The sequence below is a fragment of the Bos indicus genome, chromosome 2 (assembly GCF_029378745.1).
Source record: "Bos indicus isolate NIAB-ARS_2022 breed Sahiwal x Tharparkar chromosome 2, NIAB-ARS_B.indTharparkar_mat_pri_1.0, whole genome shotgun sequence".
Classification (NCBI taxonomy): Eukaryota; Metazoa; Chordata; class Mammalia; order Artiodactyla; family Bovidae; genus Bos; species Bos indicus.
The window spans coordinates 25,825,026-25,850,042 of record NC_091761.1 but is presented as its reverse complement, the minus strand read 5'-3'; the positions used below and the strand labels follow the sequence as shown (position 1 = coordinate 25,850,042).

General features: G+C 39.6%; 1 protein-coding gene and 1 non-coding gene across 11 annotated transcripts in view; both read left to right on the top strand.

Moving 5' to 3' along the window:
• MYO3B (myosin IIIB) overlaps positions 1-25,017 on the top strand; it is a 486,811-nt gene that overhangs the window by 350,840 nt on the left and 110,954 nt on the right. For all 10 annotated transcript variants that reach the window (XR_011570836.1, XM_070803483.1, XM_070803516.1 and 7 more), the window contains 2 exons: positions 16,594-16,654; positions 17,621-17,684. Coding sequence is in view for 9 of the 10 variants with exons in the window: in XM_070803483.1 (XP_070659584.1) it covers positions 16,594-16,654; positions 17,621-17,684 (125 nt within the window). In the remaining variant the exon portion in view is untranslated. The remainder of the gene's footprint in view (positions 1-16,593; positions 16,655-17,620; positions 17,685-25,017) is intronic.
• Positions 17,997-18,100, top strand: LOC139179081 (U6 spliceosomal RNA). Its single transcript, XR_011563488.1, has one exon. It is a non-coding gene; the product is annotated as a U6 spliceosomal RNA (small nuclear RNA).

Below are 25,017 nucleotides of genomic sequence, written 5' to 3'. Positions count from 1 at the left end.
TATTTGGAATTGTTTGATGGTTTTCAAAATCTTTTGTTTTCCTATTTCTGTGTAGTTTTTCATGCTGTTCCTTCTGAATAGAATTCCCTTGCCAGTTCTTTCTTTACCTATTGGTATTTAACCATCCTTCAAGGTCTCACCCATGAGGCGTCTCATGGTGCAGTGCTTTGAAGCAGACTAGAGCCAGGAGAAAAGTAGCCTAGGTGGCAGAATAGAGTGGGCCCTGGCCCAGAGGCAGGATGTACGGGGGGTGTTGGGGCGGGTATGGCTCTGGGGAGAGATGTCCAGTGGGATAAGGACTGAGTGTGGGTAGAAGTGCTGTGATGCAGGGAGAACTATGATACGGAATCAGGCAGATGGGAACTGGATATGGGAGACCTTAAAAGCTGCATGATATTATGGACATTATTCTATAAGCTAAAAGATGCACACCCACAGTCATTGGATAGAATATGGTCTGCAGACATATTTTCTTTAACCTGAACAATATCTTTGAAATTCTCAATGTTTCTAATATATAAAAATAGAAATATTTCATATCACAACTCAGAATTCTGATAGCTCCTGAAAGCTGGAGTATCTAGCAGCAACCACTTAGAACTGAGTAGAGGCTATGTTCCATTGAGAGTAACTCACAGTCCTGCTTAGTTCATGGCCTGGCCCCACCAGCATCTGAGTCTGATTCCTGCCCATGTGTATTAGGGGCTCTGTGAAGGTAGAGGAAACAACTTAGGCTACAGATTCTGGAGACAGATTGTTTTCTCTTCTCACCTGGGTCTGTGTCCAAGTAGTTCAGTGACAAGTTACACACTTGTCACTTGGGCAAGTTAAACAAATTTCTGATAATGGTACCTATCTCATATGGCTATTGTGAGAATGAGCCATAGGAAATTTTTAAAAGACTACCTAGAATGTAGTAAGTACACAGAAATGTTAGCCATTATTACTATATTCTACATGAGATAATAAACTCCAGCACTGAAACTGTCATTTATTTCTGTACGACTCACTGAATCTAGAATCTAAAATCTTCAGCTATTATACGCATAAAATAAAATGAATGGATGAATGGACGAATGAATATACGCTCCTTGAATTTTTATTTCTGTTAGATCTAAAGCTAACTTTCATTACTTTTACTTAAGAAATGTTTCCTATTTATCTTGAGTTTAGCTTGAACACAATAACTAATTTTTGATAAGGTAGGAAGCTGACTTTCTCAAAAGTCAACAGTGCTAACGATATAAATAAAGGGAGATGCTGTTAACACTATGTAATTATTCTGTAGTGGATATACTTCCCTAGCTCAAAAATAAGCCCTGAGTTTGGAAAGATGCTTAATTGTGTGTTTTCTTTAGAAGCTTTGTTATTGGCAGGTAGCCATCTATGGTTGATATCTTAAAGATATCAGTTGCCAGGAACCAGCATGTAATAAAGTTAAGCAGAAATGATGTTAGAATGCATGTCTGACTTGGGTTCTCTGGCCACCTCTACCCCTGTGTGAGACCCACACTTCAAGGCAATGTTTTTGTGTCTGGTACCTCAGACAAAGACAAAAGCGTGTCCAGAAACAATTTAGACAGTTTGGCATGAGAGCTAGTTTCCGATATGTCCAACACATCTTACAGATAGACGACGTTACTCTACCACCCCAGCAACATCTTTAACGTGATCACCCGTGGACAGACTTAATCTGTCCCTAAACATATTTGCCATCAGCAAATGATAAGAACATTAGCAAACAATGTCTTGAGTTCAGCAAAGTTGGCCTGTAGTGTTAGATTCACTCTCTGTCTGGAAAACTTGCACATTTACAGAGAGCTTGGGTCCAGCAACAGTTGGAGAAACATCATCTAAAACTAAAAGATATTTTCAAAAGTCTAAAAAGCTGCTTTCTAACTGTATACTGTAAATGTCAAGCAGTTCTCTTCTTTTTTTTAAAAAAGCCTTTTTTTTTTTTTTTTTAGTATGATAATGCCTGTACTTTTTCTAAAGAAATCTCAACCTCTATCTGTCTCCCTTTCCTTCTTTCTCTCTCAATCTCTCTTTCTTTGTCTCTCTCGCTATAGAATTAATACCTCTAACATTCTGATTTCTAACCTAAAGGACAACTTCAGGACAATTTCCAGTAATGACAAAATCTGACAAATTCTTCTGACCATTTTGCCATCCCTTGTTCCCTTCCTGCATTACTCATTCCATGAGTTTAGGAAATTCTAGAAATTCAGCACATTTCTGGTGTCAACTTTTGCTTGTGTCCTCATCAAGACCTTTGTTCAATTCAAGCTCAGAATGAGTTTTTGACAAAAAAAAATACGTTTGCATATGGGGCTTCCCTGATAGCTCGGTTGGTAAAGAATTCACTTGCAATGCAGGAGACCCCAGTTCAATTCCATGGTTGGGAAGATCTGCTGGAGAAGGGATAGGCTACCCACTCCAGTGTTCTGGCCTGGAGAATTGGGGTCGCAAAGAGTCAGACACAACTGAGCAACTTTCGTTTCACTTTCACCTTTGCATATGGAGGCTATTTTGAAGGAAAAGAAACTTGAGAAAAGAAAACTTGCTAAAGTTGAAAATATTGTAGGAAACAATATTTGTGTAAAAATGAATTCTATGTGAAAGCAATTCTTTATGAACAGTTAAAAAAACTGAGACTATAATCCTCCAGGTTGAAAGAAGATTAATTTTGCATGTGTCCACAGCCTTTTAAACCTTATTTCATTTTACCCTCTGGATTAGAAGGAAAAAATATTAGTGTTTCAGCTGTAAGTGTATTTTGTGAATTAAACAGCAGCTTGCTCCTACCTGTAGGACACAAATATGCAAGCATATTTCCCATTAGCATTGCTATGGTTACTTTAAATTCAGAAGGAACCCTAACAAGTGTTTGCCACAGAAGCTGTTGACAGTGGCGATGCCACACTCTCCGTATGCATCTTAGTAACTTCTCAGACTTGTCTCCTTAATGAGTAGACATAACAGGAGGAGAGTTGAATTTTTTCTTTCCCTCATGAATGGTGTAGGTCAGGGAGATAGAGAAGTAGAGAGTTCTGGTGAAACAAAGCTCCAGCAACTGCTGTGATTGGGAAATTAGATAATAAACAGCCCCTGATACCGAGATTCTAATGGCTTAAGATCAACACAGTCTGGAGAGGCAGGCAGGAGTGGCCTTCCACACTCTGGCCCAGACCCTCCCTGGAGAGCTCTTTGTGTCAACAAGAACAGCTAGAGCTCCTGGCCGGCTCCCAGCACTCAGAATGGGGCTATCATTTTTGTTTGCTTTGCAAATATCTTAATGGGAAGTGGTTCAACACCACCTATGGGTTAATCTGAGAGGTTCTGCTTGGCAGCTGTTAGCTCTGAGAACCACATGGCCATTCTCCAATGGAGGGAGTCAGGCTGACTGTTAACTGCCCAGTGCCAGGTTGAGGCATCTTCTTTGCTTATTGGATTTACCAACTGGCAGGAAGCACCTTGTTGTCTTTTATTTTTAGTTTCTTCCTCCTGGGAGGGTAAGGATGCTATTCTCAGATTCAATTGTGCTTTTCCCTCTAGGGCAAAATGGTTGTTTGAATTAGTTTCACTAGCAGGTAATATGTTTATTTCACCCAAACTTATTTTCATAGGATCTGAAATATAATAATAAAAGTGGTGTGATGGTGATAGAGATGCTAATACTGTTGCAGGAAGAAGGATCTTGTATGTTAGCCTTGGTGGGAGAGCTACACAGCCCTGTCTTCACTTGGGATCTCAAGAGATGAATAGATACTGAATTTCTTCAGAATCCCTACCCTACTGTTCCCTCAGTTGTCTCTTCTCTGCCTAAATTCGGGTTTCACTTGTCTCGACCCATGGGAATGCTTCCTTTGGTGACTTGGCCAACTCATGTCTTTCTGGATCTGTGTCAGCTGACATTGGCACAAATGAGTCCTTTATGCTTTCCTCCCTGGATTTTAGGCAGGGTTAGATGCTTTTCACAATGCAGGTTAGGGAAGTTTCTACACTAATGACAGAATTGTAGGCAATTATTGCCCCATTTGTAAAAATACAAAAAGCTTAGATGACTCTGCAAATCCTGGTACTAATGTCCAGCTGCCCACAGGAACAGTGCAGCCTTGCTTCTAAGACCTTTTCCTTTCCTGAAGGTTTCCACCCCTATTTGTAGGGTTGCCTAGTGGTTGAGAGCAGGGACCCTGGAGTCCACTAGACTTGCTACTACTAAGGGTAAGATCTTGATGAACTTACTTATTTTCTCAGAGTCTGTCTCCTTATCTTTAAATGGAATGTAAAATTGACATAATGACAACCTTACAGGGTCATGAAAGTTAAATGAGACAACTTACACAAATCACGCGGCATCTCATCTGATGCACAAAAGCACTCATAAATAGTAGTAATAAGGAGAGTTATTGTTTTTTTGGAGGAATTCACCTTTCTTTATGTACTCCTTAGTATTATACATTCCTTTCTGAAGTCCTTGTTTTGAAGTCTGTTACTCCCAACCCATTAAAATTAAGCCAAATGGAGGACAACTTCACTATCAAAGTAAATAATGGTAAAAGAATATAATACATTGGATAAAGTAAGAATTCATGAATCCACATTGATAGAAGGAAGGAGGAAATGAAGGAACAAAGGAGGCAGAGGAAGGAAGGGAGGTAGGGGAGGAAGTGAGGGAGGTGGGGAAGGAAGAAAGAAACAGTCAAATGTGAAACACATGTAAAAAGAATGATGAAGACAGAAAATCACCATTGGCAGCTATCAAAATAATCATTGTTTCAGGCAGGAATCTTCCACAGATGCTAAAACAAATAGGTGAAAGCTTAAGGGGTAACAGTGTTTTAGAAAAAATCTTCATAAGATGTTTATTAGTTTCAAAAGAACAGTGGGAGAAACCTGGTGGACACCACCTTAACCAAGTGATGCAAGTTAGTATCACCAATAATCAGACAATTGACAGCACGTGCCTCCTGATAGGATGCACCAAAAACAGCATCACTTCAGTGGATTTCCAGCAAAATGTGCATAACTTGAATTTAATCATGAAGAAACAGCAGACAAACCAAACAAAAGGCCTTCTTCCAAAATGACTGACCCGTGGGCTTCAAAATCAAATGCCAAGTGTGGCTGAGGAAGTGTTCCAGGTGAAAGGAGATTAAGGAACATGACAAATGAATACAATGTCCCATCCAAAATTTTCTTTTTCTATGGAAGACATTGAGACAATTGGCAAAATCTGAACGTAATCTATACATTGGGTAATAGCATTGTAGTAATATTAATTTCCTGACTTTGAGCGTTGTGCTATAGTCATATAGGAGAATACCCTTGCTTTTAAGAAATACACACTTAAGTATTTAGGGGTAAAGGAGTATCAGGTACAACTGACTCTTAGATGATTCAGAAAAAAGTTTATGTATTTGTATGTGTGTATTATCAGTATACATGTACCAAAAGAAAGTCAGAGACACAAAGAGAGGATAAAGCAAATGTGCACGTTCTAATATCTGGAGAATCTGCTGAGGAATATACAGAACTCCATACACTATTCTTGTGTCTTCTTTATAAATATGAAGTTGAGTTAAATTAAAATGCTAAAATGAAAAAAAAAAAAGGCAGTACTACATCCCTCTTCTAGACAGGGCAGTCTATCAGCCACTTTCTCTTTAGAAACTGATCCCTCTCCATCCACACCTGCATCTCTGACCACATCAGCATGGCACCGCCAGGTATCTGTCCTTGAGCTCCGCTGTGACCTCACTGACCAGTCAGCACCCACCACACACAATCTTGGACTTTTTCACCTCATTTTTCAACACTTCCTAAATAGCGTTTCTTATGCCCCCTCCTCATCTGTCTGTGGGTCCCATCCCTTCAAGCCATGCTCATCCTGCTCTGCGTTTCAGTGCTTCTTGCTTTTCTTTCCGCAAACGGAGCACTGCTTTCAGAACTAAGGGAGGAAAACGGGACTGAATATTATCTTTGAGGGCTGCACTGCTGACAAGAGTCATCATCCAACGAATGTGGCTGTTAGACCCGTTCTCCCTTTAACTCACTTGAACATGTTATATCAGCCCCTGGGCCTCAGTTTCCCCACTTGCAATGTGAAAAAAAGTGTAGTGAATGGTCTCTGAAGTTTGCTTTGCCTCTACAAGTCTTTAAAGTGCTAAGCCTGTAACTTAACCCACAAGTTACCTATGACCCCACCCAAAGGAGAGAGGAAGGTGACAGGATGAAAGCCATGCCAGATACTCGTCACTGTCATTCTCTATCCTGTGCAGCCTGAAGTGTCCATGTTCAGGGACTTGTCTTGCAGAACTGCAATAAGTATAACACGTTACTGAGTGTGTGTTTTATTTCTAAATTCTAACCATATACACGTCTCAGTTTAACCCTTTTTAAACCCTGTTATATTTTTATTTTATTCTGCCAGAAAGGACAAGTTAATCCTTTTGCCCCAGTTTGGCAAGACTTTTTATTTATGTTTTGCTGATGAAGAAGCTGAGTGGCTGATTTGCCCAAGTTAGACTTGCCATATTTGGCAGATAAAGATATAGGATACCCACTGATATTTTAATTTTATGTAAAAAACAGATTGCTTTTTAACATAAGTATGTCCCATGAAGTATTTGAAAATTTTTATAGTAAAAGAACTATTCATCTTGTACCTGGAATTCAAATTTAACTGGGTGTCCTATATTTTATATAACAACACTAGCCTAAGTGTTTTGGAACTAATGTGTCATGAATATGTGTATATATATCATGAATATATATATATATATATACACACACACACATCATAAAGTGTGTTGCTAAACTTTTACCAAGTGTTTACATCAGTCCTCCAGCCCCAAGGTACCATAACATATAGTTTTTTTACCCATTAGGAGTTTTTTTATTGATAACACTTTCAAAGATGTGAATTCTCTTTTATTTACTAGTGTTAGGCACTCAGTCATGTCTGATTATTTGTGACCCCATGGACTGTAGCCCGCCAGACTCCTCTATCCATGAAATTCTCCAGGCAAGAATACTGGAGTGGGTTGCCATTCCCTTCTTTAGGAGATCTTCCTGACCCAGGGATCGAACCCAGGTCTTCCACACTGCAGGCAGACTCTTTACTGTTTGAACTACAAGGGAAATATATTTATTTACTAAAATCTTTTACTTATATATCACCTTCTGTACCCACTTAATCTAAAATTGCAGACCCTGCCTCCAACACTTCTTTTACCCCTTCTTTGCTTTAATTTTCTTCTTTGGCTCTTCTGTTTAACATACTAACATATTTACTTATTTTTTCATTTATTGTATACTTTCCCTGCTAGAAATATAGGTTCTTAGGAGCAGAGGCATCTTAGATTTCCTGTTCACTTTTGTATCCCCCAAAACAGTAGGAGATAAAGGGGCTCAATAAATATTTGTGGAACAAATGAGTGACGCCTGAGAGGCTATTCAGGACCTTATATTGTCAATGTAGTATCTATTGTTCTTGCAATCATACAGAATCTCAAAGCTTGCCACCAAATTGGAGCCTTGAGTGTGGCATAAATGTTTATAATCTTAATATTAGCCCACAGACGTAAGGTGAGTAAAATGTCAGCAGGTCAGGGTTTAAGAGTTATCTCCAGACCTAGTTTAATTTAATCTGCCCCCAGCATGTTTTGTTTTGGAGAAGGCAATGGCACCCCACTCCAGTACTCTTGCCTGGAAAATCTCATGGATGGAGGAGTCTGGTGGGCTGCAGTCCATGGGGTCGCTAGGAGTCAGACATGACTGAAGCAACTTAGCAGCAGCAGCATGTTTTTTATAGTTAGATGTTTGTCACCCCAGGTGTCATTTATTAAGATCCCAGATATGATTGAGTGAATATCTGGAATAGTCCAGTAACAAAATGGCACTGCAGGCTGAGAGCACAGACTCTGTGTCCATGGGATCTGGGTTTGTATATGCAGATCTAGGTGCCTCCAGAGCGGGCTCCTCAAAAAACCTAAGCTTGAGCTGTGAAGTAGAGACCCTGGTAGGCTCTATATTGCTCATGTAGATGTGGTGACTGAATGGTCAGCTCTTCTGGCTGTGCTGGGGCCCTCAGCCCGTGGCAGTACAGCCCTCTGGGTCATGTGTTCTTCCTCACTACTCTGTCTTAACTCCATCCCCAAGCCTGAGGTCAGATTTTCTCATGGCTCCCGTGGTTGCTAACAAAGAACTGAAGTCAGTTTTATGTTGAGTGTTGAGTGTCCTTTTTTTTTCCCCCAATAAGACAAGAATTCTCAGCAGAATGAAGAAAATCTTCTGCTCTTACATTTGACTTTACACAGTGATAGCTGCCTGTAATAAAATAGTAAAGGAGAAAAAAATTAAAGAAATGAGGTTACAGAAGTGGCAAATTAAGGTTGTATGGACTCATGGTTGGGGAAAAGCAATGAGGCAGACAAATATGATCAAATTTAAAGGGCTCAGTGGGATTTGGGAAATTAGCATAAGTACATAAACTAGTAGTGCTAACTTGAAGCAACGGCATCATGAAACATTTGTCAGCCTTTTTGAGCCCTTTTATGAATTTCTCCTTGAGCCATGTTCTAAAATTTAGAATGTGTCCAAGAGCAAACAAATATCCATATACTTAAGCATAATTTGCATATTCAACTTATTGAGTAATGATACTTACTTGGGGTAAGATACAGTGCATGCATTCAAAACAGAAAAGTTACCAAGTAGCAAACCCAATGGAAAAAAAAAATACAAAAGCTGTGATCATTCCTTTATGTTTCCTTTTTTCCTACTATAGTGGTGATCTTATTTTGTATGATTACTCTTTTCATTTCTCCTATGCTTTTTATATTTCCTTCATATCATATATTAAACCCCAGGAATAATGTTTTCCCTTTTCAGAATCAAGAAATGTCAATTAAAATAAAAATGGGTTAAATTTTTTTTTTTACTTAAGAGGTAAGCAAAGATGAAAAATACTGATAATACCCAGTGTTGATGATATGACAAGTGGGGCCTTTCATACTTTTATAGTTATGAATGTTAATTTTTGTTACTTTTTAAAGGAGAATTTGATGATACAATTCAAAAGCTTTAAAATAGAAAATTTGTTCATCATTTAAGCTAATAGCTTTAAATTAAATTTATCCTAATGAAAAATTGGAAAAATTTTGGAAATTAAATTGGATATACTCATAACTATATGCACATATCCTTAATGACCCATTATTTACCAGGTGGTTCTAGTGGTAAAGAATCCATCTGCCAATGCCAGAGACAAAAGAGATGCAGGGTCAATAACTAGATTGGGAAGATTCCCTGGAGTAGGAAATGGCAACCCACTCCAGTATTCTTGCCTGGGAGGACCCATGGACAGAGGAGCCTGGTAGGCTACAGTCCATGAGATCACAAAAAGTCAGACATGACTAACTGAGCACATTTATAATGTCATAAAACTGGAAACAAATATCCAAAAATAAGAGATTACTTACATCACTTGTGATACCAACCAATTATGTAGTATTGTACAGCCATAAATATGACATAGGTGTATATTACATAAATGTTATATTGTATTCCACGTACATATGTGGGAAGATGCTCATAATACAAAAAGTAAGTTATAATGGCAAATATATCATGAGCCATTATTTTTTAATGTATATTATATACATAGAAAAGCATCTGAAAATATGTGAAGCAAGATATTATATCTGGGTGTGGATATTCTTCCATTTCTTTATTTTCTTCTCCTTGAATATCTATATTTTATACAGTACAACAGTGAATATATATTTTTAATCAGAAAGAGGGAAAAAAGGAAACATTTTGCCACCAGTTCGTTTAGTCATTTACTTTGGGGAGAAAGTCAGATATTGCTTCATTTTCATTGATTAGTGATTGGTGAATATTCAGACCACTTGGGAGTTGAGAGCATTTTCATCAAATAAAAACTAGAGAAGAAAAGATAAAACTGATGAGCACAGCAATAGGAACAGCTCTGATATCTCAAAAGCCAAGAATATTATGGTGCTTGCTCTTTGCTTTCTCTCCCTTGATCAAAATTTGATAAAGCTCACCTTCAGTAGATGATTTTCAGACATTTTTAATTGGTCAGGATGTAGTACCAGATAAGTCAGTTGCAGAACCAAGTTTTCAGTATGGTTATGCTCAGTAGACTGTGGAAATACACCAAGGACCTCCAACTCTGCCCCAAGTGGGAGAGGTAGCCGGGGTGGGGATGGGGCAGGAAAGACTCTTCAGAGGAGCCAACGCCAGAGCTAAAGGGTAAGGATGCAATGGCCAGGTGGTCAAGGGAGAAGATGACATTGCAGATAAAAGCACAGAAATATGAATACAACCCTGGGGAGATTTAGCATGTGCTTGGCAAATATTTATTGTGGTGGTGGTGGTGAATAGAAAACAACATAGCATTCTAGAAATATTAACTTCCCAGTTTTTGTAATAAACATGCATTAACTTATACACTCTGGGTGTCTTCCAACTTAATAATTTGTGTTCTTAAAACATTATCCTCCAATCTTCTGTGCTTTCAAAGCTATTTAAATAAATGTAAGCAGTAAGAATCGGAGAAGGCAGTGGCACCCCACTCCAATACTCTTGCCTGGAAAATCCCATGGATGGAGGAGGCCGGAAGGCTGCAGTCCATCGGGTCGCTGAGAGTCGGACACGACTGAGCGACTTCACTTTCACTTTTCACTTTCATGCATTGGAGAAGGAAATGTCAACCCACTCCAGTGTTCTTGCCTGGAGAATCCCAGGGACGGGGGAGCCTGGTGGGCTGCCGTCTATGGGGTCGCACAGAGTTGGACACGACTGAAGCGACTTAGCAACAGCAAGTAGTAAGAATATGCAATGACACCGAGCTGATATAATTCAGGAAAGAGTTAATGCATAGTTGATACAATGCTGGTAGATTCAGATCTGGATATTGTTTCACATTTATACCCTCAGCCCTTTGAATGTTCACATTCCATATAAGAACTAAACAATAATTCTTGAGTTGCCATTTGGGTTCAGCCTATGGCCAGCTCACAAAGAAGCCTTGTTAGCACTCAGGTTAGCATGGGATCTTTTACAAAGGGCAGTGTCCTCTTCTCTGATACTATCCCTTAAACGTCTTAATTTATCTTTAGAACTTGAACTTACTGAAACCATTTCTCAAGGTGTTTATGTTTTCTATTATCTTTCATAGTAATAACTTCCAGAAGGAAAATTGTTTGACTTATTTGCCTGAAGCGTGCCTCCCTCAAGATTCATGGGTCTCCATGTTAAAATATCTTAGTTAAAATATCTTAGTCTGAGCATAACTTTGGCAGGGTGGATTGATTGCTGCTTCTTAGAAAAAAGAAATTGACCTCTTCATATTAAAAACTCCATGTACAAAAGGTTTTTTTTCAGAGTTGTCAAAGAGGCAGGAACAAATTTGCTTGGTTATTCTGATTAGCCTTTCTCCCAGGGCTACCAAGTAAGACAAGAGTTTCCAGGAACTATTCCCAAATCTGAAGACAGTAGGAAGCTAAGAAAAATCTACCCACAATGAATAACTGCCATCTTATTTAGAGATTGCAGAAATTAAGGTTGAGTAACCTTAATTTCAAAATAAGCTGCTTTAAAATAGAATGTGCATGTAAGTGAATGACTAATTGTCTCATTAGTGAACAACTAGTGGGTTTCTCAGTTCTAGAAACCATTCTACATTATAATTGATAAAAGATAAGATACAATCTTGCAAGTTTTATCAAAATTAATAAAAACTGCACAAAGAAATTTAAATGAAATCTAGAAAATGGCAAATCAAAGGATAGCCAGCATGTCTCTATTCCTGTCTAAGAAAAAAAGTGACTGATTCTAACCCTAAAGTTAAAAAAGTCCAGTTATAAGACCAGCCTGATTGGTCAGATCCTCAAAGAGCACCCTGCTTCCTCTGTTTTCCTTCTAATGTGTAATTTGGTCTGCAGAGTATAACAACGAATTAGTTAGGGGGAAAGTTTGGTCCAGATTATTGTACTCACTGTAAAGTCACACAATAGCATTCTACTTTTCAAATATGACTGTTTTGAGTTTGGTTAGTACAACTCAGCTCCTGAAAATACATTACCCCTCAAAGAACTGGCAGACTAATTTTTGGAGGCTGCAAAGCTGAGACCCAGTTTTGGACCAAGGTGACTTCCCCTAGTGCTGCCAGCCCAGCATGACAAAGCCAGCTGGCCTCATGGATCTTTGCTGCACAGCAGAGATGCTATGGCATTCTCAGTAGCCATGTGCTCGAGAGCCAGCCTTCACCCTGCCCCTCATCCTGTTGCACTGGGATTGGTTTAAGAAAAGAGAATTAGATTTGAGTTTATTTGGGGGCTTATTCAAGGGAGAGACCGAGCAGAAGGGTTTTCAATGGTGACAGAGTTTTCATCTCCCCGAGAACCCACAATTCAATGAATTGACTGCAATAAAGCAGCGGAGTGGCCAAGCCCTTGAGGCAATCTGCTTGAGACCTCAGTCATGGCTTCTGAGAGGCTACAGGAGCCCTGGAAATATGCAGTGGATCATTTCCAGAGAGACAACTACCTCCTATTCACCGCCCTTTGATAACCAAATGGACTGCTTCTGTCATTTAGCATCAGATTTCTAACAGAGGCTGAGAACAATATGTTATTTCAAAAAATTTCTCCTACAGGTTCAAAATAATACCATGCTTTAAAATAAATAATTTGTTATTATCATCTAATACCAATAAAAATTTCCTAGATGTTTGAAGAATGGTCCTTTATACCTGTTTGTCCAAGTCAGGATCTAATGTAGGACATTACATTATATCAAGTTGTTATGTCCCCTAAATCTCTATTCACATACAAGACTCCCCTTTTTCATGACACTGATTTGTTAGAAGAATGAACCAGTCATCCCATAAAATAACTCATCTTCTATATTTGCCTGCTTGATTTTTTGCAGTCCTAGTTTTCCCCCTCTATACTATGTGTTTTAGATAAACTATACATTAGATCTAAAAGCTTTGATTAAAGTTAAGTTTTTAACTAAATGAAAAAATATAAGTATCCTGGGTGATGTTGAATATTTCATATTGTCTCACGTCACAAGACAGTGTTGTGTGGGCATCAGTGGTGCTAAGATTGGCACTGAATTGAGGTGGTATAAATATCCAGTACGCAGTTCCCTTACTCTCCTTGTGACCTAAAGAAGGAATCTGTATGGTGGTGCTTTGGCACCATATTGCACGTCCTATTCACCATCAACCATTTGTCTAACATTTTATCAGCAATTGATCGTTTGTATCTGAATCAGTGATTTCCCTTTGGAGTCTCCTTTTTATGTAGGCAGGTTTAATGCTGCACTGTTTACTAGTTATGACATTTAAACAAGTCATTAGCTTGAAAGTGAAAATTGCTCAGTTGTGTCCGACCCTTTGCAACCCCATGGACTATACTCCAGGCCAGAATGCTGGAGTGGGTAGCCTTTCCCTTCTCCAGGGGATCTTCCCAACCCAGGGATTTAGGCCAGGTTTCTCGAATTGCAGGTGGATTCTTTACCAGCTGAGCCACCAGGGAGTCACTAGCTTCTGGATCCTTAATTCCCTCATCTGTAAAATGGGTATAAAAATAGAACTAATCCACATGGTTGTTGGAAGTATTAGGTGGGATAACCATGTATCCATGTTTGACCATGGTCTGGTGGCACATACGCAGGTAATAAGTATTGACTTTGTTTTGGTGATGACAACTTGCAAAGTGTTATCCATTTGCTGCCAGGCTCAAGTCTCTGAGGCAAATGACAAGATATCTGATAAAATTGCTACAAAAGAGTTGAAGCAGTTATAGACTTTTGAAGAAAAGTGACTTATACCCCTTTTTTTTTCTTTTAAGGCAAAAGTTGTTTCACATAAGGGCTGCTCAGATTAGTGTTTTCTAAGATGTGTTGTAAGAACCAGGGCCTCAACATGCCCCAGTGAAGGGAGGCTTCCACTGTCAAGATAATGTCTGGGAAATGCTGCCTGTTCTCTCCTACTGTTGAGGTTTCATTGTGCATATTATTAAGTTAAAGATTCTGGAAATCTTCTTAGGAAAGAAACCTGCTTAACTTTGTTTAATCAAGTATTTTCTAATCTGTTTGCCTTTGGACATTACTCATTCTACCTTTGCCTTTTAAAACCAAGTAACACATGTAAAAATTATATTGAGATGCGTTAGATCCTCCCAAAGATTTGAATGACAAAGTAGTCAAACTGATGAGCCAACCCTCAGTGTATTGTTGGAAGGTATGTGCACTGACCTTTGGGTCCTGAAAATCCTTGCAAACTAGAGGAGTTAAAAGGTTTCATTCTTTTGTTGGGGCAGGAAAGGCAGAAATTAGAGACCCCTTGGTAATTCAACAGCCAAATTATCTTCCTTAGATTTTCTCCAGAGCCCACCAGGACTCCTGGAAGACCTGAATCCACCTCTCTGTAGGTGTCCCACTGCCACTAGGACCTGCCTAAGCTGACAGGAATGCGTTCCATGGGCCCAAGGGCATGGGGGTCATTCTTCAGAGGGAGAGCAGAGTATTTGGGATCAGACTAACAGGGCTCAGTGTCTTAGCTCTGCCAGGTATGTGCCATAATCCCTGGGCAGACCTCTTAACCTCTCTGATCTATAGTTTCTTCATCTGTATAATATAGGCAATTAAAGCACTTAGCTCAAATGATTGTGAAATCCTTATTAGATATATAAACACATTTTTAAAATATGAAAACTATATAATTGCTAGTTAATTCAATTTTAATGTAAAGGGTATTCTTCATGGTCCATATTTTGGGAGTCCACTAGTCATCATTTTATTCATTCAACTTGTGAAATATTTATTGAGCACTTATAGTGTACTAGGTACAGGGTTAAGTGTTGATACAGAGTATATAATAAAGCAGACTGTGTCCCTACCTGCTTGGAAGCTAACATTCCATAGTGGGAGACATATGACAAACAAGTATATATACAAATAAATATATCAGCAGAGTCTCCTCTCCACAGATATTGATGTGATATTTTTAGATGGGTATATTGCTTATAACCTGGAGTAGGAAATCGCCACCTACTCCTGTATTCTTACCTGAAAAATTCCATGAACAGAAAAGCCTGGCAGGCTACAGCCCATATGGTGGCAAAGAGTTGGATATGACTGAGCTCTTACATACATTGCTTATAATCTATATATAGATGCATTTTGAAGGTAATACTAATGAACCATTCACAGAAATTCAGAAAATGAAATGCTCAGCTTAAATAAACAGTTTTTTAATGTAGAACTAGGAGAGTTCTTCAGTTCAGTTCAGTTCATTCGTTCTTTGCGACCCCGTGAATCGCAGCACGCCAGGCCTCCCTGTCCATCACCAACTCCCGGAGTTCACTCAGACTCACGTCCTTCGAGTCAGTGATGCCATCCAGCCATCTCATCCTCTGTCGTCCACTTCTCCTCCTGCCCCCAATCCCTCTGAGCGTCAGAGTCTTTTCCAATGAGTCAACTTTTAGGAATAGTTTATTTCAATCCCCTCATTTTATAGATGAGGAAAACTAGAACCCAGAATACCATAGAAATTTACCCAATTGAATGTGTGTAAATGTGCATGCCTGTGTGTATGTGTAAGAGAGACAGAGACACCCAGAGAGAGAGGATGGATTTTGAAGCAGGACTTAGATACCCAGACTTCCCTTCGCCTAGTCAGTGCTTTCCATACTCCTGGCTTCCATCTGAAAGGAATTGTAAGAGCCGGTTTTAGCAGTGAGTGAGTTATAATCATCACACTCTTAAAACATTTTTAAAAAAATAATTTCTACCATTTTTTGGCTATAATGTGCAGCATACGAGATCTTCATTCCCCAATTAGGAATCTAACCCATGCCCCCTGCAGTGGAAGTGCAGTCTCAATCACTGGACTGCCAAGGAAGTCCCTCATCACACTTTTATACCATGTGTTCCAATTTCTGGATTTTTTATATAAGTTGATTTTTCCAAACTTTGCTCCATGAAACAATAGTATTTAAACAGATGTTATTTATCACTTTTTAAATTTCTTGCTCAAAGTAGTTTAGGGAACTGAATTCTCCCCCTCCCTCACACACCCCATTTTAGAAATCCTTAAATGCATATTGTCAAAGATCATTCTGCAATAAGGAAACCTCTTAAACTACACACAGCTTAGCATTCCCCAGACTTATTTGACTACAGGATCTATTTTGAATTATTTAACAATGTGATTAAGGTGCTGGATTGGAGGTTCAGCCTTAGCATCATGGTTGGCTACTTGGTAATGTTTGTGAACACCCAGCAGTAAAGTAGATTAGATCACACAACTTTAAACGGGCAGGGTCTTGGGTCTTAGGATCTCAGGCTGACTTGAGCAGCACCTGATAGGATACATTTCCTTAAGCTGACCATGTCCTCCTAACCAAGGATTGGAATGGAAAGCAACAGATGCTGAATGAGAGTTTGTTCTGATCCATCTTTGGAGGAAAGCAATCCTCTGTAAGTTTTTTTTTTTCAAGCCTTCTAAAAATATTATTATAATAATTATTATTATATTTTTATTTTTAGGCATTCACAAGCCCAGAGTTCTTCCAAAGGGTGTGATGTCTTCGCAGGACACTCAAATAAGGTAGCTGGACATCCTTGACTCTGAAGTAACTGTCTATCCTTATTACACACTCGTCCTAGTCTGTGGTCATGGTGCCTGTCTGTGGCTGCTTGGTCAAGCCATCCAGACATGAACTGTTAGTGATATTTTGAAGGCTTTGAGACAAAAGCCCAGCTTGCTTAAGAATTTTGGTTCAGCAGAGAGGCAGGGAGGTACAGCGAAGAGAGAATCAAAAGCCTGGAAATTTGCTGCTGAGAATAAATGCTAGCTGATCCCTGAGGTGGTTTGTCTGTACACTCCACTCTCTACAGATGTTAGAGCCTCTTTTTGAGTAAGGACCTGAGGTTCTTTGGTAGCACTTTGATATCCTGCTCGAATTCAATATGTGAAATGGAGGCGTCTCTCTGTGACTTGGAGCCCACAGCAGGCTTTGAAGTCTGATCCAATTTTTGCTGCCTACTATTTGATGTTGAAAGGATGAAATGAAGAAAATGTACAGTTTTTGCCAGTAACTCTGCTGAGCATATGTAAGATTAAAAAAACAAAATCCTTTGGATGATGTACTTAGAAATGTTAAGTAGATTAATACCTTCCTATAGGTTTTCTTTTTTCTTTCTCAGGGATAAAAATTAAGTATAAGAGAAAATCGGCACAAGCTGTTTTTTATACGGACTATAATTAATTTACAAGGGGGCTAGGTTGGCTTGTTCAGAGGAATAAATAAATGGATGAGGCAAAGGTGTTGAGACTTTGCAGCTAATTGCCCCCAAGGAGAGGACCTCCACTCAATTCTACTGTAAGGCATGAGCAACTCACCACATGACCCCAATATACTTAAATTTTTCCCTAGTATGATTGAAGTTCAGGGTCCCTTAGTTAAATGGAAGCCAAGTTCTAAAGGCTGACTCATCAGAGGATAAAAGTAATAATTATTTTACTGGGTCTTTCTGAAGCACTCAGTTTCTGGGACTGATTCTGTCTTTTCAGACATGCCATGCTGCTCCAGATTGCCCAGGACTGAGTCCTTCGAGGGGAGCCCCTGCAAAATCTGGTAAGAAGAACATTTTGAATTGTAAGCTATTTCTAGTATTTGCATGCTTGTGTACTTTTTAATGAGTTGTTTAGACAGGCTGTGTAGAAGGCAGTACTCTGATGCTAGTATGGGCTAATGTTAGCAGAACATTCAGATATAGAAAGCCTTAAAGACTGGAAACAAAACTTTCATTAAAAGTAGCAGTTTACTACCTATCTGTGCCACTTAAGTTTACTTTTTCTGAAGGAAAAAAAAAATGAATATCAAAGATCATACTTTTCCCTTTACTTGTAAGAAGCCTAAATTAAGAAACTCCTTTAAAACTTTCTTGTGCTCACTTCAACAGCATGTATACTAAGTTTGGAAAGGTACAAAGATTAGCACGGCCCCTGCACAAGGACGGCATGCAAATTTGCAAAGCATTCCATATTAAAAACAACAACAACAGGGAAGATAGACAACTGACCGAAGCAAATAGTTCAGAGTCAAAATCTAGGGCTTGGTAAAGAATATGGATTTAGAGAGTAGTTCTGCCCTTTTGGCAACATGGCTATTCTTTTAGCAAGAATACAGACATCTTGCCACACTCATGGAAAATGATATTTTTTGCCCCCTTTCTAAATTCTTGCTACAGAATATGGTAAAAGTCAGTTTGGGGTGTTATGAGTAGCTATAATCAATACTTCTGGAAGATAAACTAGAAGCAAGATCATAAGAAATATTTATGAACCAGAAAATACTAAACACATTTTGGATCATTCCCAAGGAAGAAATCTTTTCAACTTAAAATACGAATACTAAGAAACTACTGTGCCTTTACTGTTGACCTCATTTATTTTTCTGCAATATATAGTAGTTTCTTAGACTTCTCAAAGTTTCTTCTTAGTCTGTTTCAGTGATAAAGTGGTAAAATATGAAGTAGAGAATGTGTGATATATGTGTTAGGACCTTCAGTCCATATGAAATTTAACTCTTCAAGAGAGATGAGAGAGGATTCGTGTATTATGGCAGAACCTTTTAAATGAACATGCAGAAAATGATAAATATGTCCAATGGACTAATTTCCTCACAGCCAGGTAATATTCAGGAATAAGGCCACACTGAGGTAAGGGGAAGAGTGGTGCAAAAATGGAAATTGAGGAAAAAGATCACATGGTGGAATAGAATCTATTATGCAAGAATTTGGTTGGCATTTTTCACTATCCAAACAGATAATCTCTACCTTTTAATTTGGATGTTTAGACCATTTACATCTAATGTGACTGTTGACATACTTTGGTTTATAGCAGTCATCTTGTTATTTGTTTTCTTTGTTCCATCTGGTCTTTGTTCTCTTCTAGCATTCTACTTTAAAATACGTGTAAAAAGAAAATTTTAAAGCATGATTGAATAGCCAAAGGCACAGATTCTGCCTATGGAGTCAGATCTGCCTGGATGCAAATCTCTGCTTTCCTGTTACATAGCTTTATGTAACAATTCCTTACCTCAGGACTTACACATGTAAGATGAGGGAAATGGTAATTCATAGCCAAAAGGTTGTATTGAGGATTAAATAAGCTAGTAGAAGTAAAGGGCACAGTGTGGTGTCTGGCTCATCATAACGGTACACTATTATGTCGGGTGTTGCAATGGTACTTATGCTATTGACATTATACAAATGCAAAGTTAAATATGAAAAACGGGTCGAGAAATAAAGTTCTTATTTTGAGGCATCAAGTTTTGGTGGTATCGTTTAGGAGGAGTAAAAATATATTGCATTTTGAATTAACTACCGAAGAGACATGTTGGATTATAATCATCTTTCCCTGCCTTTAGATAAGTGTCCGCAAAAGTCAAACTTATTAATAAGTTGCTGCAAATGTTCATATGTATTTCCTGTCACTATTGCTCCTTCCTTCCCATCTAGAGGTTTCTCTGTTTGGTTTGCCACCATCACTATGAGTTCTCCTTAAACTCTTGTAAACTGTATCCTAAGTGGTCTTCCTGCTTCTTTTCTTCTCTCAACTTGCCTCATGCATGGGTATCTGAGGAGCTCTTCTAAAGCATTCCCTAATCATAACTTTCTCTTCCACCATAATCTCCAGTGGCTCCCTGTTGTTCTAGCATCAACTTTAAGCTTCTTGGCACAACATACAAGGCTGTCTCTGTTCTAACTCTTCCTGTCTTCCTTTCTAGCTCTGTCTTCACTGGTGTCTCTTCCTCATTTTGTGCTTTGGCATACCAAACTACTCTCTGTCCTCCATGCATGCCAAGTGTGTCCTTTCTCTCCTCTGTGATTTTGTTCATGCTGTTGCCTCTGCCTCACTGTTCATTCTCAAGGTCCCCTCCATTCTTCAGAGTCCACCATGGCTCCCTCTGAGTGCTTTGACTTTCCTTTAGTACTTATCACGTCCTTCCTTGTATTACAGTTATTTACATGCATCTACTAGATTTTAAACCCTCTAGAACCATGTCTTTTCATTTCCGAATTCTGTCCTTGCAAACTAGCCTGGGTCCCCAAACTGAATTCTTAAGCATTCACAACTGTGATAGGATATAGTGGAAGCAAGAATGAAATAAAGCTCAAGTAAATGAGTCAGAGAAGTTTTAAACTGTACTTCTAACAATCCCGGAACAAAATAAAGGTCTCTTGTGCTGTGCTTGGTCGCTCAGTCATGTCTGACTCTTTGTGACCCCATGGACAGTGCCCCGCCAGACTCCTCTGTCCATGGTCTCTTAACACCCCCAAAGAGGTATAGCATACCAGTGGGACAAGTTTAAAAAATCCAAGCCATTTCATTTTGTTGTTATTGTTTTGAACAGGGGGAGAGGGAAGGAAGGTTTGGGCAGGAAAAAGCATTTTATAAACCAGATTCCTCTTGACCTTAGAAGCCAACAAAGATGGCTGAAGAACAAAAGATTTCCAGTTTTATTTATATGTTCACAGTGATAAGCTGCAGAAATGAGTGTATTTACTCTGTAAGAGACATTTTAGCCGGTTATACCTTTGTGTTCAATTCATTGCCTTAAATGATCCATTATTGCAATCCATGATTCTATAGAAGCCTGAGAATATTATGACCTTTTCAGTTTTAAGAAAACACTAACATCCAACAAGCTTGCCTTCTAACTTTCAGTGAGTGCTAACTGCATTGTTTTATAAAGAGATGTGAGGGAGGTGAGGGTAGGGGAAAGCAGGGAATAAATCTAAAGTTACTTAATCAGGCCAGCTTTGCTCAGAACAGCCAGGCAAAAAAGTGTCCAGATGTGGGGCTTGGACAAAGGCTATCTTCAGTCAGTTATTCAGGGAGTCTCAGAAATTTCCTTCATTGATCATTTGAGCCTTATATTTTTCACATGGGACAAGAAAGCACAGTATATCGAGGAAGTGCAAAACATGAATCACGTTGCCACTAATCCAGGCAGAAATTATTTAATTGGACTGCCAGGCATAGATACAAACCTGATTTGCCTTTACTCAGTTCAGTTGCTCAGTTGTATCCAACTCTTTGCGACACCGTGGACTGCAGCAGTCCTTTACTATGTAAAAGTTTATTCTTCAGGCATTTGTTCTTCTCTTTATTTCTTCAGCAAACAATTATTAACACTAAGTGCCAGGAACTTTCCTGGGCCAGTGCTTCTCAAACTATTTTTAAAAAGACCAAATTGGGAAAAAAAAAAAAAAAAAAAACAAATTGGAATTGGATGTTTTCATTTTCAAACTGCACAGTCTGATATTTTTGTAAAATACAGTGAAATGAATTACTAGGTAAATAATCACCCATTTAGGTGTTGTGTCAATATCAAATTGATTTATAATTTTCTAAATTTCTTACTCTAACTTAAACTACTCTAAGTTTCTTCAGTGATCCAGTTGAGACCAGAGGCGAGAGTCAGCCTGTAGACTACACTTCATGGGCACTGTTCTGGTCACGTGTGACATCAAGGAACAACACAGTCAAAAAGTCCCAGTTTCATGCTGCTGCTGCTGCTAAGTCACTTCAGTCGTGTCCGACTCTGTGTGACCCCAGAGACGGCAGCCCACCAGGCTCCCCCATCCCTGGGATTCTCCAGGCAAGAACACTGGAGTGGGTTGCCATTTCCTTCTCCAATGCATGAAAGTGAAAAGTGAAAGGAAGTTGCTCAGTCGTGTCCGACTCTTCGAGACCCCATGGACTGCAGCCCACCAGGCTCCTCCATCCATGGGATTTTCCAGGCAAGAGTACTGGAGTGGGATGCCATCGCCTTCTCCATTCATCAAAGGGACAATAAGCAATAAGCGTAATCCTAAATCAGTTGTGTGGGATGTTAGAAAGGTGAAGTATTATAGGGGAAAAAGTACAGCAAGGGAGATCGGGGGTGGTAAGCATGGAGGACGAGGATGGAGGATGGTTAACTTTTAAACGGGGTGGTCAGAGAGCACTGCACAGAGAGGGCGTGAGGAGAACATTACAAGCAGAGGGAACCGCTGAGGCAAATGCCCTGAGGAGACAGTGTGGAGTACAGGAGGAGTAGAAGGAAACCTGGGTGACTGGACCTGAGAGAGCAAGAAAGAGAACCATAGAAGGTAAGGAGCCAGGTGATGCATGTCCTACCAAACCCTGAGAATCTGGTTAAAAAGAGTGTTCTGATTCAGCAGGTCGGGGTGGCTCCTGAGATTCTGCAGTGTTAAAGAGCTTCTAGGTGGTGCCATGGTGTTGACCCAGGGTCCACATTTTGAGTAGCAAGGGTGAAATGGAAACCACTGGTTTGAGGAGAGACGATAGACATCATCAATGAAATGAGATATTCTATTAAGTTACATATTCCAGACAGCTGGAACTTTCTAAAACTATGACTCCCCTTTCATATTGAGTGTATTGGACACAGTTCTCCTTACTCACAATGTCTTGGGACATGATTATTAGTAACAGTTCACACTGGTGCTAATGCAGAGCTCCTTGGAGATCATTGTGAAATGGGACCACCTCGTGTGCTCAGTCACTCAGTCATGTCCAACTCTCTGCGACCCCATGGACTATAGCCCACCAGGCTCCTCTGTCCATGGAATTTCAGGCAAGCATACTGGAGTGGGTTGCCATTTCCTTCTCCAGGGGATCTTCCTGACCTAGAGATCAAATCTTAGTCTCCTATGTCTCCTGCATTGGTGGATAGATTCTTTACCACCGAGTCATCTACCCTTAAAATAGATGACTCTCAACTGTTATGATTTTTAGTTAATGCACCTGTTTATTTTAACTTTCTTCTCTCTCAACACAAAGCTGTTATTTCCTGCTATTGCTAATGTGCTCATTTTTTATAACATACCTTCCTTTTGCCTTCTCTCTTTTTCTCCTTGTGATGGTATAAAAACCAAACTTTAATTGTTTTTTCTATATTTTAACAAAGGGAATCTGAGTTGAGGGTGTGAGGAAATCCCAGTGAAAGAAAGAAAGGGAACTGCCACAGATGTACTATCGACTTTGGGCACATACTAAGTATTTTACCCGTATTTTCTTAGTGTAAAGTGTACGCTACTAAGTTTGTGACCTACTTATTCAAGGGCCTTCATTGTCAGGGCCTGTGATACCTCACTGACATTAGGTAGTCCTGCCCTTGGTTATCTTCTTGTCTACGAGTGGTATAAATTATTCATACTTCTTTTGGAAGGTAAAAAAAGTCATTGCATTTGCTAAGAGTAACTTTAGCTATATGGCTTTTTAAAATGGAGTCTAGTACATTTTCAGGGAGCCAGGGAGAGGTGGTATTATACTAGCCTCCCCAGGGGGGTGCCTCTGGTAGCTTGCAGTGTCGGGGTATGGTAGAGTCCCCATCAAAGTGGCTTTAGAATTCAGTGATCTGGTTCCATATTGTCTTCAGATTTGCTGAGCAAGTCATACACATTTTCTTTCACCCACTACTTCTCTAATGCCATCTACTCTTATTTTCCTGCCTTTCTCACTACTTATTACTAAATTTTATTGGTCTTGGCAGAAGTTCAGCTATCAGAAAGCAAACTTGGGCTGTGTTTTTATCCTTGGAACCCCAAATCATTAGGGTGACCAAACATCTCAATTTTCTTGGGACTGAAGGTTTTCCAAGATGTGGATTTTTTGGAATTTTCCCAAGCAAACTAGGACAAGTTGGTCACCCTATAATAATATTGGAAGTTGAACTTGACTGGTGAAAACTAACTTTTAATTAGATCATTGTATCGGGCAAAACTGAGCCTTAGATTTATGCTACACTCTGCTACAGCTCACACTGCTGCCTGTGTTTGGAAGGGGATGCAAGCAGCTTGCCAAACCACAACCACTGTGATCGTAAAGGGCTCAGATGTCACCCATTTGACAGGGAGAGCATGTTCCTACAACAGAGACTCAAAGGCAACATAATCCCTGTTGGGAAAGCACGTGGGAGCCAGACCCTATGGAGGCAAGGCTACTGGGCCTCCCCGTTCCCACACCCAGGGCCACGACAGAAAGCCACATACAAGACTTGGAGACCACTAATAATCTCTCAAGCCTCGAATCCCTGCTCTTTTTGACTCCCATAATGCTGAGCCATCTTTTCTTCTTGCCTGGGTGTCACAGAATTCACCATAAACTCTCATCATGATGCCTCGGTCTCAGGACTTTTCTCAGTGCAATAGTGAAGGTACTATTGGTGTGGAATTCTTAACCTTTAGTGTGGGAGGTTCAGAGAAGGCGATGGCACCCCACTCCAGTACTCTTGCCTGGAAAATCCCATGGATGGGGGAGGCTGGTGGGCTGCAGTCCATGAGTCCGTGAAGAGTCGGACACGACTGAGCAATTTCCCTTTCACTTTTCACTTTCATGCATTGGAGAAGGAAATGGCAACCCACTCCAGTGTTCTTGCCTGGAGAATCCCAGGGAAGGCGGAGCCTGGTGGGCTGCCGTCTGTGGGGTCGCACAGAGTCAGACACGCTGAAGTGACTTAGCAGCAGCAGTAGCAGCAGTGTGGGAGGTAATCTTTCTTAAAGGATCCTTTTTAAATTGGTGATTCTCAGACTTCAGTAAGTGTTAGTATCACCCGAGTGATTGTTAAAATACAAATTACTGGTCCATTCCATAGTTTCCAGTTTTGTGTGGGGTACAGGAGAGGAGGGATTTGCATTTTTATCACATTCCCGGGTTATACAATGCTACCTTTTGAGAACCACATCCCCTATCTCTATGATATTACATTGAATCAGAAAAAGTAAACTTTATATAGATGCTTTTTTATTCTTTCACTTAACAAACACTTATTGAACACTTACTGTATACCAAACACAGGCCAGGCAGTGAAATAAGACACTTAAGAGACAAATGCAATTATAACAGCTTGGTCTTTGCAGCTGTCATTTTCCAAAGCAAGTTTGGTAACATAT